The sequence below is a fragment of the Candida theae genome (assembly GCF_024610275.1).
Source record: "Candida theae strain CBS 12239 chromosome Unknown scaffold24, whole genome shotgun sequence".
Lineage (NCBI taxonomy): Eukaryota > Fungi > Ascomycota > Pichiomycetes > Serinales > Debaryomycetaceae > Lodderomyces > Lodderomyces theae.
This window is the reverse complement of record NW_026261457.1, coordinates 129240-143994: the sequence shown is the minus strand read 5'-3', so window position 1 is coordinate 143994 and position 14755 is coordinate 129240. Positions and strand designations below refer to the sequence as shown.

The 14755-nt window shown below is 38.5% G+C and overlaps 5 protein-coding genes across 5 annotated transcripts; all 5 read left to right on the top strand. All coding sequences in view use genetic code 12, as the record gives it.

Moving 5' to 3' along the window:
* Window positions 1-344: 344 nt before the first annotated feature.
* Window positions 345-2174, top strand: KRE30 (ATP-binding cassette family ATPase; the record flags this gene model as incomplete). Its single annotated transcript, XM_051753468.1, has 1 exon — window positions 345-2174. One exon carries the CDS (start codon window positions 345-347, stop codon window positions 2172-2174), a length of 1830 nt encoding a protein of 609 aa, XP_051607569.1.
* A 2376-nt stretch (window positions 2175-4550) lies between these two features.
* Window positions 4551-8912, top strand: KGF57_003993 (uncharacterized protein; the record flags this gene model as incomplete). The annotated part of the gene is made up of 1 exon (XM_051753467.1): window positions 4551-8912. The coding sequence occupies one exon, from the start codon at window positions 4551-4553 to the stop codon at window positions 8910-8912; it is 4362 nt and encodes a 1453-aa protein (XP_051607568.1).
* An 847-nt stretch (window positions 8913-9759) lies between these two features.
* Window positions 9760-10095, top strand: CYC1 (cytochrome c; the record flags this gene model as incomplete). The annotated part of the gene is made up of 1 exon (XM_051753466.1): window positions 9760-10095. The coding sequence occupies one exon, from the start codon at window positions 9760-9762 to the stop codon at window positions 10093-10095; it is 336 nt and encodes a 111-aa protein (XP_051607567.1).
* A 510-nt stretch (window positions 10096-10605) lies between these two features.
* KGF57_003991 (uncharacterized protein) lies at window positions 10606-11367 on the top strand (the record flags this gene model as incomplete). Its single annotated transcript, XM_051753465.1, has 1 exon — window positions 10606-11367. One exon carries the CDS (start codon window positions 10606-10608, stop codon window positions 11365-11367), a length of 762 nt encoding a protein of 253 aa, XP_051607566.1.
* Window positions 11368-11565: 198 nt separating this feature from the next.
* KGF57_003990 (uncharacterized protein) lies at window positions 11566-14337 on the top strand (the record flags this gene model as incomplete). The annotated part of the gene is made up of 1 exon (XM_051753464.1): window positions 11566-14337. One exon carries the CDS (start codon window positions 11566-11568, stop codon window positions 14335-14337), a length of 2772 nt encoding a protein of 923 aa, XP_051607565.1.
* Between the last annotated feature and the right edge of the window lie 418 nt (window positions 14338-14755).

Genomic DNA, 14755 nt, shown 5'->3' with positions numbered 1-14755 from the left:
AAACGGATGGGGAAATTAAGTAAATGGCACACTTCCAAAGATCACTTAGAGTGTTCAAAGGGAATGGGAATATTCATATTATATACTCTGGAGTGGTTTGTTATATAATGCTACTAAAGTATGATGTAATTGATGTACTCCTGTATATAAACAGTACAATACCACTTCATTGCGGCGTGTACATCTTTACAAATAAAAAAAAATAAAATGATGAGAATTTTTTTTTTAGAATTTTTCAATCTCTTCACAATCTCTTTACTTTGTAGTTTAGATTGCATTCTTTTTACATTCCATATATATATATACACACATATTAACTATACACACACTAGAAACTGCAAAAGATGTCTGTATCAGCTTCAAAAGCCAAGAGAGAACAAAAGCGTATGGAAAGAGAGGCCAAGAAAGCCGCCGAAGGGAAAAGTCTCAAAAAGACTAAAAGACAAGCTGAGAAGGATGCAGCTGAAGATGACGTAGCAGACGCCAGTGAAGAAGTCGCCAAGTTGAAGTTGCAAACTGATGAACATGGATTGTCGGATAGAGTCACCACTGGTGTTTTAGACTCTTTGAAAACGTCAAGAGATATTAAATTGTCATCTGTATCACTTTTGTTCCATGGTAAAGTTTTGATCCAGGATTCGACTTTGGAATTGAACTATGGCCGTAGATATGGTTTGTTGGGTGAAAATGGATGTGGTAAGTCCACTTTGTTGAAGTCTATTGCAGCAAGAGAGTTTCCCATTCCTGAGCACATTGATATTTATTTGTTGAATGAACCTGCAGAACCAACTGATTTCTCGGCATTGGAATATGTCGTTAGGGAAGCAGAACACGAATTGAAGAGATTGGAGGACTTGGTTGAGGATTTGATTGTCAAGGAAGGTCCTGAATGTCCTGCTTTGGAAGGTATATACGAAAAGATTGATGAGATGGACCCATCAACCTTCGAGTCTAGAGCTGCCATCATTTTGACAGGTTTGGGTTTCAATGCCGTCACTATCAAAAAGAGAACAAGAGATATGTCTGGTGGTTGGAGAATGCGTGTTGCATTGGCCAAAGCCTTGTTTGTCAAGCCAACGCTTTTGTTGTTGGATGACCCAACTGCCCACTTGGATTTGGCTGCTTGTGTCTGGTTGGAAGAATATATGAAGAGATTCGACAGGACCCTTATATTGGTGTCGCACTCTCAAGATTTCCTTAATGGTGTCTGTACCAACATGATTGATATGAGAATGAAGCAATTGCAACTTTACGGTGGTAACTACGACTCATACGTTAAAACTAGATCTGAATTGGAAACCAACCAAATGAAACAATACAACAAACAACAAGAAGAAATTGCCCACATCAAGAAGTTCATTGCTTCTGCTGGTACTTATGCAAACTTGGTCAGACAAGCTAAATCAAGACAAAAGATTTTGGACAAGATGGAAGCCGATGGGTTGATTCAACCAGTTGTTCCCGATAAAGTTTTTACATTCAGATTCCCCGATGTCGAAAAATTGCCACCACCAGTGTTGGCCTTTGACGACATGTCATTTTCATATTCCGGCAAAGATGAAGACAACCTTTACGAACACTTGGACATTGGTATCGATATGGACTCAAGGGTTGCTCTCGTTGGACCAAATGGTGTTGGTAAATCAACTTTGCTCAACTTGTTTCAAGGTAAATTGACTCCTCAAAAGGGTAGAGTCATCAAACATACCCACATCAAATTGGGAGTCTACTCACAACATTCAGCTGACCAATTGGACTTGACAAAGACACCCTTGGAATTTGTCCGCGACAAATTTGCTTCTATCTCACAAGACTACCAGTACTGGAGAGGACAGTTGGGCCGTTATGGTTTGAGCGGAGAAGCACAAACTGCCCAAATGGCCACACTTTCCGAAGGACAAAGATCGCGTGTCGTTTTTGCATTGTTGGCTTTGGAAGCACCAAATTTGATTTTGTTGGATGAACCTACAAACGGTTTGGATTTATCTACTATCGATTCCTTGGCTGATGCCATTAACGCTTTTAATGGTGGTGTCGTTGTTGTGTCACACGATTTCAGGTTGCTTGATAAGGTTGCTAAGGACATTTTCGTTATTGAGAACAAAACTGCAACTAGATGGGATGGTTCCATCTTGGACTATAAGAAATCATTGGCTGACAAGGTTGTTCTTTAAGTAGATTGCTGTATTTGTTCATTTTGAAAATAAAAAGAAAGAGAGAATAGGTGTAAATTTATAGATTAATTGAAAAGAAATCTCAAAAAGATGTTGAAATTCTGTACGGTTGGTACAAGAATTGTTGCAAAACGACCTTTGCTCGTAACTGAATATCGAAAAATCACAAAAAAAATAAATAACAAATTAAAAAATAAAAAAAAGATTATCTGGACGAGATAAGAATCGAACTCATGACCTTTCCCATGCTAAGGGAACGCGCTACCAACTACGCCACACGCCCTGATTTATGAGCTTGTGGATTTTTCAAAACAATATGGGAAAAAATATTTGGTCATGTTTTTGAAGCTAAAACATAGCATTCAACAGCAATATCCCCATTGCAAGCGTGGAAAAAAAAAAAGCCAAATTTGATAATTGGAATTGCCTATTTAGTGCCTGTTTATCTTGGGTTGAGTTAATCTAAGCTATGCGTTCATTTCGAGACTCCAGTTTTGTAATTTGATTTATTTGTATTCAATTTGTAACTAAATGTATGAGGATGCAGTTGCCACTGGAATCCTTGACTTACACAGCGTGTTAACCCAAGGAAAATCATCTCAATATCAAGCAGTGCACTCCAATTATAATTCAAACCATTTATTGAACCACACAACACTTTTACAACCAAGTATGAAAAATTTAGATGACTTCATCGATGCTAGAGCTACACGCTTGATACTAGAGCCTGCTCAAATCAAAATCATTTTTTCACATCATCACCTTGAGTTTCATAGACTGGCATTCTTAAGTGATTTGTTCTGATACAACAACGTCTTGTCCTAGCAATTAAATCCCCCTCTCTGTACTTCTAGAAGAACCATTCATAGTCATTGCAAGCTACAGCTGCCTCACAACAGAGAGTCCCATCTTGGCACCAGTAATTGCTTACTTGGAGACTCTAAATTTTGAGGTCAACTACCGAAAACCAAGTTTGGGCTGTGCTCAACTCCATGTAGTCAATAAGGTGACGTAAGATATGACCAACAACGCGCAAGTTAAAATTTCACAAAGAACCTTTAACGTCTATCAATAGCTCCACTGGACGAATATTCAAGGAACATCCAAAACTAGCGGTCCTGTAAAAATACTGGGGAGCTGTTGCCTGAACCTAATGGACCGCCAACCACTTCTTCTTTTTTTTTTTTGTGTGCACTATTTCGGGATTCTACACAGTCCAAAGGTTAGCTGTATTGTTTTTTTTTCCTTTTTTTTTTTTCTTCAAATACCGGGTAGAGATTACTCGTAATAAATCTAGAACTCTTTTAACTCCTCACTTTTACGTCAGTGTTAACCCGGCTTTGAAACAAGTCAGCAGTTTTGATTGCTGTGATGGAAGTCCTATTTTTTTTTTTTATTTTAAATAAAAAATTGTAAAGCTTACCCCACCCACATGAATAGTGGCTTTAAAGCTTATTTGATTCACCCTTTTGAAATTTCATGTTTTTGACTAAAAAAAAAAAAAAAAATGTAGTATTAATTTTGAAGACTTTCAAACGTTTGATTCGGCATTTAATTTTTCTGGGCCAATTTTTGCTAATTCACATATTTGGTTCTTTTTTAAAACTCACACGATCAGTAAAATTTGATTTAATTTTTCTGTAAATATATTTTCGGATCGGATTTGTGAATGTAAAGCAACTATTAAATAGAATTTTCATTACCAGAAAACACTACTTGAGTGACAACTTCCATATGAGTTTTGACAAAACTCAGACTTGAGACTGCTATGCGTGGGTGGGCAAGGCAGACGGCTTCTTTTCCTACCAGACCACAAACCAAGTGACTACGTTGTGATACAACAACGCATTAAAGACTCAGCAGTTTGCTCTTTCAGTATGCCACAACAAATCCTCATACACTAAGCATTCTTTTTACTCTATGTATTGCTTAAAAGGGTAATAACTCACAAACAACAAAAGAAAATATTTCATCAAAGCCCCGATTAAGGTTGTGAGAACTGAGCTTTGTGTAATAAATTTCGGCATATGACCTTCCAATATTAATATGTTATTTTTTATTTTTTATTTTTGCCAAAGCCTCTCAATGGCCAAGAGAATATTGTGTGATTACTTCATTTCAGTGCCCGAAATAGGCAAACACACTTCATATGACCCACCATGTGAAGTTTATTCCACAGTCTTACCTCCTCTATTCACAAATGGATGCGATTCTGTGGAAATTAAAAGCCCTATTTCTTAAAATGTGTGCCTCCTAGCCTCAAAAGAGTATATATATTGTATTGCAAATCATCCATTGCTGTGCCCAACCAAACTGCCCTACACTTTGATACCCCTCCACCCCCCCCATTTTACAATCGTCTTCTACTACGGAAAAATGTCTAGGAATAATTACAAAGGGTGGGACGACTATCAAAATTCCTCACACCACATTCATGTTCCTGACACTATACCCGTTCGTGAATCTCAAAACAATGAATATCCTCAAACTAATCAGCAACACAGGAACAACCCGTATTTGGATATATACTCATCCTTGGACTCGGGTTCCGAAACTACATTCACTGACCAACGATATACTTTACCAAGATACACGCAAAGGATGGAAACCATCGCTACCAACTCCTCACACGAGAAGATATCTTCAAAAATATCACACAATTCTGCAAACTCTGCAAGCTCACTAGAATCACAACCTCAACTTCACAATGAAAAGAGATTATTCTCATGGCTCTTTTCTAAAAGAGTCCCACTGATACCCAGCGAAGAAGAGAGGAAAGAATACCCGTGGACAAAGACTAATGCAATTAAGCGGGTGGGATTTTGGTGGTTATGGCCGGTATTGAAAAAAGGTTACAAACGTACATTACATCCAGATGACTTGTTTGTGTTGACCCCAGAGTTGAAAGTGGAGTATATGTATGCGCAATGGGAAAAGCACATGAGTAAGATAGTGGGAGATCTCGACGAGTCAAAACCTTGGCCAAAATATGCGATTCCCTGGGCATTGTTTCTTACTTTCAAATGGCAATACACATTCTCTTGCGTTTGCTTAGCATTGGCATTTGTTTGTATCGCCACGTCGCCATTGGTTACGCGACAGTTGATTGATTTTGTCGAATACAAGTATTTTGGAGTGTACACAACGTACAATAGAGGAATCGGCCTCACTTTTGGAGCCGTCATTCTTATATTTGTTAATGGATTACTACTCAATCATTTCTTCCACAACTCAATGATTTGTGGCGCACAAGCCAAGGCCATATTAACCAAGGCTTTATTGAAGAAACTGTTTAATTTGAATTCAAAATCAAGGTACTTATTCCCCGCTGGCCGGGTGACAAGTTTGATGAGCACGGATTTGTCAAGAATCGACTTGGCCATTGGGTTTCAGCCATTGGTATTGTGTTTCCCCATCCCAATGATTATAGCGGTGATTATATTGGTGATTAATATCGGTGTTTCGGCATTGGCAGGTATTGGATTGTTTATCGTGTCACTCGTTGTTTGCGTATTGTTGACCAAAAAGTTGTACACCACTAGAGAAAAAGTTGTCAAATACACGGATGAACGTGTTTCGTTAATGAGAGAGATCTTGAACAATCTCAAAATCATTAAATTTTACGCATGGGAAATGGCTTACAAGGCATCGATATTGAAAATAAGACACAAGGAGATGAAGTATTTGTTTACGATTAAAGTGTTGCGTAACTTTATTACGGCATATGCAGTGACTATGCCAGTATTGACATCCATGCTTTCGTTTATTACCTTGTGGGCCACCGACCATATGCAAACCCCAGGAAAAGTGTTTAGTTCATTGTCATTATATGCCATCTTGGCACAAGCCATCATGTTGTTGCCAATTGCCTTATCCACTGGAGCTGATGCCTTGATTGGTTTTCAAAGATGCAACGATTACTTGTCAGCTGAGGAGTTTACAGAGGAAGTCAATAACAAAATGCTATCGTATGAGGATAAATTTTACACGGGTGAGGGTGAGTTTAATGATATTGCCATACAAGCGAAGCATGCAGATTTCACTTGGGAGAGTCATGACGATGATTTGGATGTGGAATTATGGAAGGAACATCCTCCAAAAAGTGCAGAGAAAGGCATCCATGAGAGTGATGCAGAATCATTGGACACATGTGCGTCAAATCACAAGTTTAAAGGATTGACAAACGTCAACTTGTCGATTAAAAATGGAGAGTTTGTTATTATAACAGGTGTCATTGGATCAGGTAAAACATCATTGTTGAACGCGCTCGCTGGCTTCATGAAATTATCCAACGGATCAATCATTCGTAACAAACAAGTTTTGCTTTGTTCGACTACATGGATACAAAATGCTACAGTGAGAGAAAACATTCTTTTCGGGAAACCATATGATGCTCACCGATACAAGCAAGTTTTGTTTGCTTGTGCATTGGAAGACGATGTGGCAATTTTACCCGCAGGAGACAGAACTGAGATTGGTGAACGTGGAATCACATTATCGGGAGGTCAAAAGGCAAGAATCAACTTGGCCCGTGCTTGCTATGCTGATGCAGAAGTGCTTTTGTTTGATGACGTAATCTCTGCTGTTGACGCCAAAGTTGCTAGACATATCGTTATTCATTTGTTCCGAGGCTTGTTGCGTGACAAAACCATCATTTTAGCTACTCATCAATTGGGGATTTTGGAATTCGCCGACAAGGTGGTATTTGTGGATGATGGTTCAGTGTATTCAGGCTCGCTTGATAAGTTGATTGCCAAACGAGAAAGCTTTCGCAGTTTGGTTGAGCATGGAAAAGAATCTAGTGCGACAGAGGATGATGCAGAAGGGGATTTTGCCAATTCCGATTACGAAGTGCAACTACCTAGCCAGAAATTAACCAAGGATGAGGATTACGACCTCACCGGAAGAACTACCACGGATGAAGTACGCGCAACTAATGCCATCTCTTGGTCTATTTACAAAAAATACATTGATTTGGGATCAGGGATATTTGGAAAGTTTGCAGCTCCTTTATTTGTTATTCTTGTTGCAATTGCCACATTCTGTCAAGTATTTACCAATACTTGGCTTTCATTTTGGGTTGAAAACAAATTCTCCGGTCGCAGTGACCATTTCTATGTTGCCATATATGTCATGTTTGCAGTTTTGACAGTCATATTCACCGGTATCGAGTTTAGTATGTTGGCATATATGCAAGATTGCTCGGCCAACAAGCTCAATTTGAAAGCAGTTGAAAAAATTTTGCACGCACCAATGTCGTTTATGGATACAACCCCATTGGGAAGGATTTTGAACAGATTCACCAAGGATACCGATTCGTTGGATAATGAAATCGGTGAGCAAATGAGGTTATTTGTGTTTCCCATGGCATTGATTATCGGTATTATTGTCTTGTGCTCATGTTACTTGCCGTATTTTGCTATTGCTATCCCGTTTTTGGGATTTGCATTTGTGTTTTTGGCCAATTTTTACCAAGGTTCATCGAGGGAGATTAAGAGATTGGAAGCAACCCAAAGGTCATTAGTTTATAACAATTTCAATGAGTCATTGACTGGTATGGAAACCATCAAATCCTTCAAAGCTGAAGATGACTTTATGAAGAAGAATGATTATTACATCAACAGAATGAATGAAGCGTACTACTTGTCCATTGCTACTCAACGGTGGTTGTGTGTTCATTTAGATATCATTACTTCATCCGTTGCATTGATTGTTTGCATGCTTTGTATCACTGGTCAGTTCAACATTAGTGCTTCATCGACGGGGTTGTTATTAAATTACGTTTTGCAATTGGTTGGAGTGTTGTCATTGACCATCAGATCGATGACTCAAGTGGAGAATGAAATGAATTCAGTCGAGAGGTTACATGAATACGCCTACAGGTTACCACAAGAGGCGGCATACACCAGAGAAGCTCAACCTCCACAAGAGTGGCCACCATCAGGCTATGTTACTTTCAAAGATGTGACACTTCGATACAGACCAAATCTACCACCAGTATTGCGCCACTTGAATGTAAACTTTTATCCTGGAGAAAAGGTTGGTATCTGTGGAAGAACAGGTGCAGGAAAGTCGTCAATAATGTCAGCATTGTACAGATTGATTGAATTGGAAGATGGGAAAATTGAGATTGATGGGTTGGACATTTCCACAATGGGGTTATATGACTTGAGATCGAAATTATCAATAATTCCACAAGACCCAGTGCTATTCCAAGGCACAATAAGAAGAAACTTGGATCCATTCAATGAGCACGAAGATTACAAGTTGTGGAAAGCATTGTGCACAGCAGGGCTCATCTCCGAAGACCAAATCAAACAGGTTGCATCAATGAAGTATTCACCAGAGGAAGGAGTAGGGTACAACTCACTTCACAAGTTCCACCTTGATCGCATTGTTGATGATGACGGGGCAAATTTCTCCCTTGGTGAAAAGCAATTGATTGCATTGGCGCGTGCATTGGTTCGTGATTCCAAAATTCTTATTCTTGACGAGGCGACAAGTTCAGTTGATTTCGCTACTGATTCAAAAATACAGGATACGATAAGTTCTGAGTTTAGACATTGTACTGTGTTGTGCATCGCTCATAGGCTCAAAACCATCTTGAATTATGATAGGGTGCTTGTGATGGATAAAGGGGAAATTGTCGAGAAAGGTGATCCATGGAAGTTGTACCAAGAGAAAGGTACATTCAGGTCCATGTGCGATAAAGCAAACATCAATGAGAATGATTTTTAGAGTAGAGTTTATAAAGAAAAGAGGAATTAAAAAATGTACATTATTTAGAGAAAGAGAAGCAGTAGATTTTATATTTTGAACTTGGTAGAGACTTTCGCTTTTATCGGAGATTTAAACTTTTTTAGCCACAAAAAGAGTCTGCATGAAGTCAAATTTCTTTTTTTATTTTTTATTTTTTTTTTTTTCTCTTCTTTTTTCTCTTCTTAAAATCATCCGGCGAGAAGTGACTGTCAAAAAACGCAACGGAAGAAACCGGAAATAAGACAGCTAAGAGCGTTCGTTCGTGTCTGCCGAGGGTGGAACGGTAACTCACTCTGGCTAAAGCGAGGGAAAAAGACAAGAAAACTGGTTCACGAGGGCGCGAAACGTTCGTCAGCCGTGGAGTCAAGTGCAATTGCGACTTGTTGTGTGAAGCCTATGGTGTTGCATTAATAGAGTTTATACTGTGATGCAGCTTGTGTTGGCCAGATTAATATTGACTCCATGTCATGCCGTCATGTCATGCCCCTTCTCCTTACAAGCTATACAGATTCTACACTTTGGTAGTGTTATTCATGTAGTATTTTATACACTGTGCATAAACATTAAAAGAGTTAGGTTATTATTTTGTACTATTTTCTATTGTTTATGAAAATTTATTCCAACCAATAGAAATTTTGCAGTTTGAAATAGAAAGACTGTTGAGTACTCTTTAATATAGAAGAGGAAGAAAAAAAAAAAAATTAAGAAAATTCTTTATAAAAGCAAACAAAAAGTATTTTCATTAGATTTTTCAATCTAAATCCTTCTTGAAAGGACAATTTCATTTACTTTCTAAATAAATTCCAACTACAACTTCCTATACACAATGCCAGCTCCATTTGAAAAAGGTTCTGAAAAGAAAGGTGCCAACTTGTTCAAGACTAGATGTTTGCAATGTCACACTGTTGAAAAAGGTGGTCCAAACAAGGTTGGTCCAAACTTGCATGGTGTCTTTGGAAGAAAATCAGGTCAAGCTGAAGGGTTCAGTTATACCGATGCTAACAAGAAGAAGGGTGTCGTTTGGTCAGAACAAACCATGTCTGACTATTTGGAAAACCCAAAGAAGTACATTCCAGGTACCAAGATGGCTTTCGGTGGTTTGAAGAAACCAAAGGACAGAAACGATTTGATCACTTACTTGCACAAGGTTACCTCCGAGTAAAGCAATTGAAGAGCCGGTCTGTTGTCAGAGTTGAAACACTTTGTCAAACGCAAAACTATCTCTTTTGCTTTTTTTTTTTGCGCTCATTGGAGATTAGAGAATGTCTATTAACGGACTTTTTGAATTTATTTATCGAACCAGCTTCCCCAACTACCCCACCTGCATCTATTGATAGAATGTTTTTTTTAAAATAAGATTCACAAGTTGTGTTGCAAGAGGCGATTTAGTCGCTTTTTTGTTTTTGCAACTGACTTTTAATCTGTTTTTTTTGTTCACTGTATATAATTTTATATAATAAAAGAATCCAGACTTTTTTTTATTGGATTGGATTGGATTGAGTTGCACATGTAGTCCATTTTAGTCGATGGAGCTGTTCCTGACACTTCACCTCGAGTTGTCAGAGAGAGTCAGAGTTTTTGCAGATATTGACGCGGAAGAAGTTTCACATAAACGTTTCAATTTTTTTTTTTTTTTCTTCTATTCTATTCCGTTCCAATCATCCACTAAGCAATGAATAGCAACGCCAAAATACCAGTCGAAGTCAATCCGGACGAGGACACTGAATGGAATGACATTCTTCGTGACCATGGGGTAATTCCGGAAAAGCCACCTTCGCCAACAGCCCAATTGGAAGAGGCATTAGAAGAGGCAGTTAAAAAACAGCACGAAAATAGGTTAGAAAACAAGGATTTAGATGAACTAGATGCACTTGAAGACGAAGAAGACGAAGAGTTTCTCAATTTTTACAAACAAAAGAGAATGAATGAGATAAAAAAGTTGTCTGAGCAGAAAAAGTATGGACTGGTTTTGCCAATCAGCAAGAATGAATATGAGAATGAAATCACCAAAGCTCCAAAGGGAACCACAGTGTTGGTTCATTTGTCCCTTCAAGCAAGCTTGCAAAGTAGACTATTGGGGTCGTTACTATCGCAATTGGCAAGAAAGTTTCCAGAGTTGAAAGTTTGTGATATACCAGCGCAGAGGTGTATTGAAAATTACCCCGAGTCTAATTGTCCTACCCTTATAATATACAAAGATGGCAATGTGTTGAAGCAGTATGTGACGTTGACCCAATTGGGAGGCAACTCTACAACTTTGAGAGACTTGGAGAGAATCTTGCTCAATCTTCATGTTTTGGACGACAATGACAAGAGGCTTGTTATAAATGACGAGGACGAGGAGTTGCAACAGGAAAAGAAACTCCGCTTTGCAAAGAAATCTATCAGAGATGATGGCGACGACGACAACGACGACGATGACTTTTACGATTGAGAATGATGCGACATCAAAACACCTAGTTCACGACAATTTCTATTTTAGACACTTTTACGTAACATACCAAGAATATATACACACATACGCATTTTCCTTTAATTTTTTTTATTTTTCTTTTTTTTTTTTGCAACACACATTTACAACCACTTTCATAACACACATCCATTAACTGCAACACCCGCTGGGAGCACCAATATGATGACCTCAATTGCCAAGGGACAAGTTAACGATGTGATTATTGAAAATGGAAACTCAACGACCTCGAAGTCTCCAAAAACAGCACTAAATTTACGGAGTGGGGAGGAATTGTCAGCAAGAATAGCCTCAATCAGTTTGGAACAGAGTCACAGTGATATTGTGACGGATACGAGTGTTGTTAACATTAAGAACAGTGGGAGTGAGAAATCAGTGTTTCATGCTCATAATGAAGGCATCACTGTAGCTAGTGTCAAGGGTAGCATGAAGAATACAGAGAACCACACACAAGAAAACTCTGCCGAGTCCCGCACAAGAAAGGGAATAGTTTCTGCATTTATGACCATGGATATTCCCTCTCCTTCAGATTCGCCAGTTTCTCCACCTCCGTACAGAAGTTACACCACTAATTTCAGAGAGATTCTGACGACAAGAAGCAAACAAAATGAGTTCAAAAATGGAGTTGATAAAGATGTCGAAAACAAGTTCAATCCTGTTAGCCAAACCTTGAGTTTACAAACGAATGTGAGGCAATTCAAATTATCCTCCACCGCCGCTGCTCATTGTTATTCACCGTTGTTGGTTCATAGTCCAATCGAAGATGAACCTCAAAAGCGTCAAGTAGATTTTTGGACAAACAGCGAATATGACCATTTTTTTGGCATCAATAATTTCAAAAGAGAGATTGAGCTTGCAAAGGCAATGAGATTTGAAGATAGCGTCGTGCCTGATCTCACCACTGAGCGCAACATTTACATTAATACCAAAATCATCAACTCTGACAAAGTGATTGATACGTACTTGAAAAGTGGCAGTGGCAAAAAGGATTTGTACATTGACTTGATCTTGAATAACAATGGATGTAACATTTTGCTTCAGATAATGAAGTACTTTAAGAACCATGAATTGGAGTTGGATTTGATTAACTCAGTTTTCGTCAGAATTCTGGCTTCATATGAGAACCAGGTTAAAATTTTATTCACTTTACTAGTTGAGAATGACGCTTTTTACCAAAAGATCAGATCTTTGGGATTATTTGTTGGGTTACATCAGTATGGGAATGGTTACGTTTTTGGATCAGCTACGAGCTCATCAATCAAACTTCCATATTTGTTGGAAAAGTTGGTTGTTGCAAACGGGTTGAGCTTACCCGACTTTGCACTATTGCCACCATATATTCGAGAAATAGGCTTGCATAATGTTGATGGGGTAAATTTTAGCAGGTTCAACTTGAACAAATATCTTAGGCACTTGTGTATCAGCGGTGAAGATGCACCGTCTGGTCATCACTCTGACAAATACCCAAAAGGGTTTTTGGACTTGGAAAGATTGAACTTGGACGCAAAATTCATTGCCAATTGCCATTTCAAGAGGTTTTCACATTTATCCACATTGAGTTTACTGAATTTGACATTTGCACAGACGAAAGCTCTCACATTCCCTGTCTTGCTTCGTAAGTTGGAGTTGGTTGATTGCTGCATCAGCACGCAAGTTTCAAGCTTTCCCCACACATTGAGAATTTTGAGTGTTATAAATGGGAAATGGAGTTCAAAGACATGCATCTTGAAGAGATTGCAGAGGTTCAAGGTTGATAATTGTGAAGTGAAGGATTTGCATGAAAAGATTGAGAGCTGCAAGTCGTTGCTCAGATTGGAGGTTACAAACAGCTTCATCAATGTGGACAAATTCAAGTTTCCACATAGCTTGAAAGTACTTAAATTGATTGGCGTTGATTTAAAAGGAATCAAAGATTCTGCTTTCCCTCCATTGTTGGAAGTGGTGAATTTGGAAGCAAACGGGGTTAACGCAATTTTATCCAGACTGAAACTACAAGCGATAAGGATTGCTTCAAATAACTTGTCTGGAACAATCACGTTCGAGGAGGTTCCAGCACAGGATGTGATACTTTCGGATAATCCTAAACTTGAGGATATTACATTGAACCCACAAACAAGTTACCTTAACCTTTCAAACACTTCGGTTGTTTCCGTAACTGGGAATGGATTAACAAAACTTATTCTCGACGGATGTAAGAAGTTTAAATGGCAAGAGTTCAAGGTGCCCCCTCAGCTAATTCAATTGAGCATGCAGCAGTGTGACCTTGTTGAGTTTGATAGTAAGGAAATGAATAGAAGCCTCAAAATCCTCAGCCTTGCCAATAATAATTTGACCAAGCTCAACTTGCGCAATTTTGTCGAGCTATGTGACATTGATGTTTCTTGCAATAAACTTACCATATTGGAGGCTGGATATCTCCCATTATCCACAACTTCCATAAATGCAAGGAACAACCTCATTACGGAAGTTGGTCTTTGCATATTGACTAAATTGGAATGGTTAAACGTTAGTGAGAACGAATTTACACTGATTTCGAGTCTTGGAGTCCCTAACGAGCTACAAACCTTGATTGCAAATGACAACGACTTTAAGGATGTAGCCTCGGATGCGTTTCAAATACCTACCAATTTACGTCATTTGGAGTTGAACAGATGCAAAATCACACACTTCCACGTCAAGTTACCCCCCAGACTAATGACATGCAGCTTGATTGAAAATCAACTTCAAGTTTCCAACTTTACATTGTCATTTGATTCCGCCGCTTCCAATTTGAGATTCCTTGATTTGAGTAGTAATTATTTCAAATCGTTTGATTTTGAAATGATTTCTGGTGATGGGATTGAGTTGTCGGAGTTGAATCTCGCTAATAACATGTTTGAGGAAGTGCCAAGTATTCCAGGGAATATCTTGTCGGTGATCTTGTTCAAAACATGAGTGTATATGCTACATAGCTGTATAGTATGAATTGCATTGCCGGGTATATCTATGTTCTAAGATGGCTTGCGATTGGTTGCAAAAACAGTGTCTCGAAATGTGTTTTCGCTTGACGCTGTTCCCAAGTTGCGTTTTTGTGTGTATATCCTGTGCTAATTCATTTTCTCAATCACAAAGGAAAGATTCAATACTCAGCATCCTACATAAACGAACACAAGACAACTACTACAGTTCCAAAGAGCAACAGTATGTGTTTCTGATAGGTGTCGCATGAGTGAAAAAAAAAAGAGAGGCGAAAAAAAAAAAAAACAAGAGAAAAACATATGGATCAAGTCGAGCTAATCGGTGAGAGCTTAAGGTACCGAAATTTGACTCCTATAGTAAAACTTGTCACACGATATCACCCTTCATTTTTTGA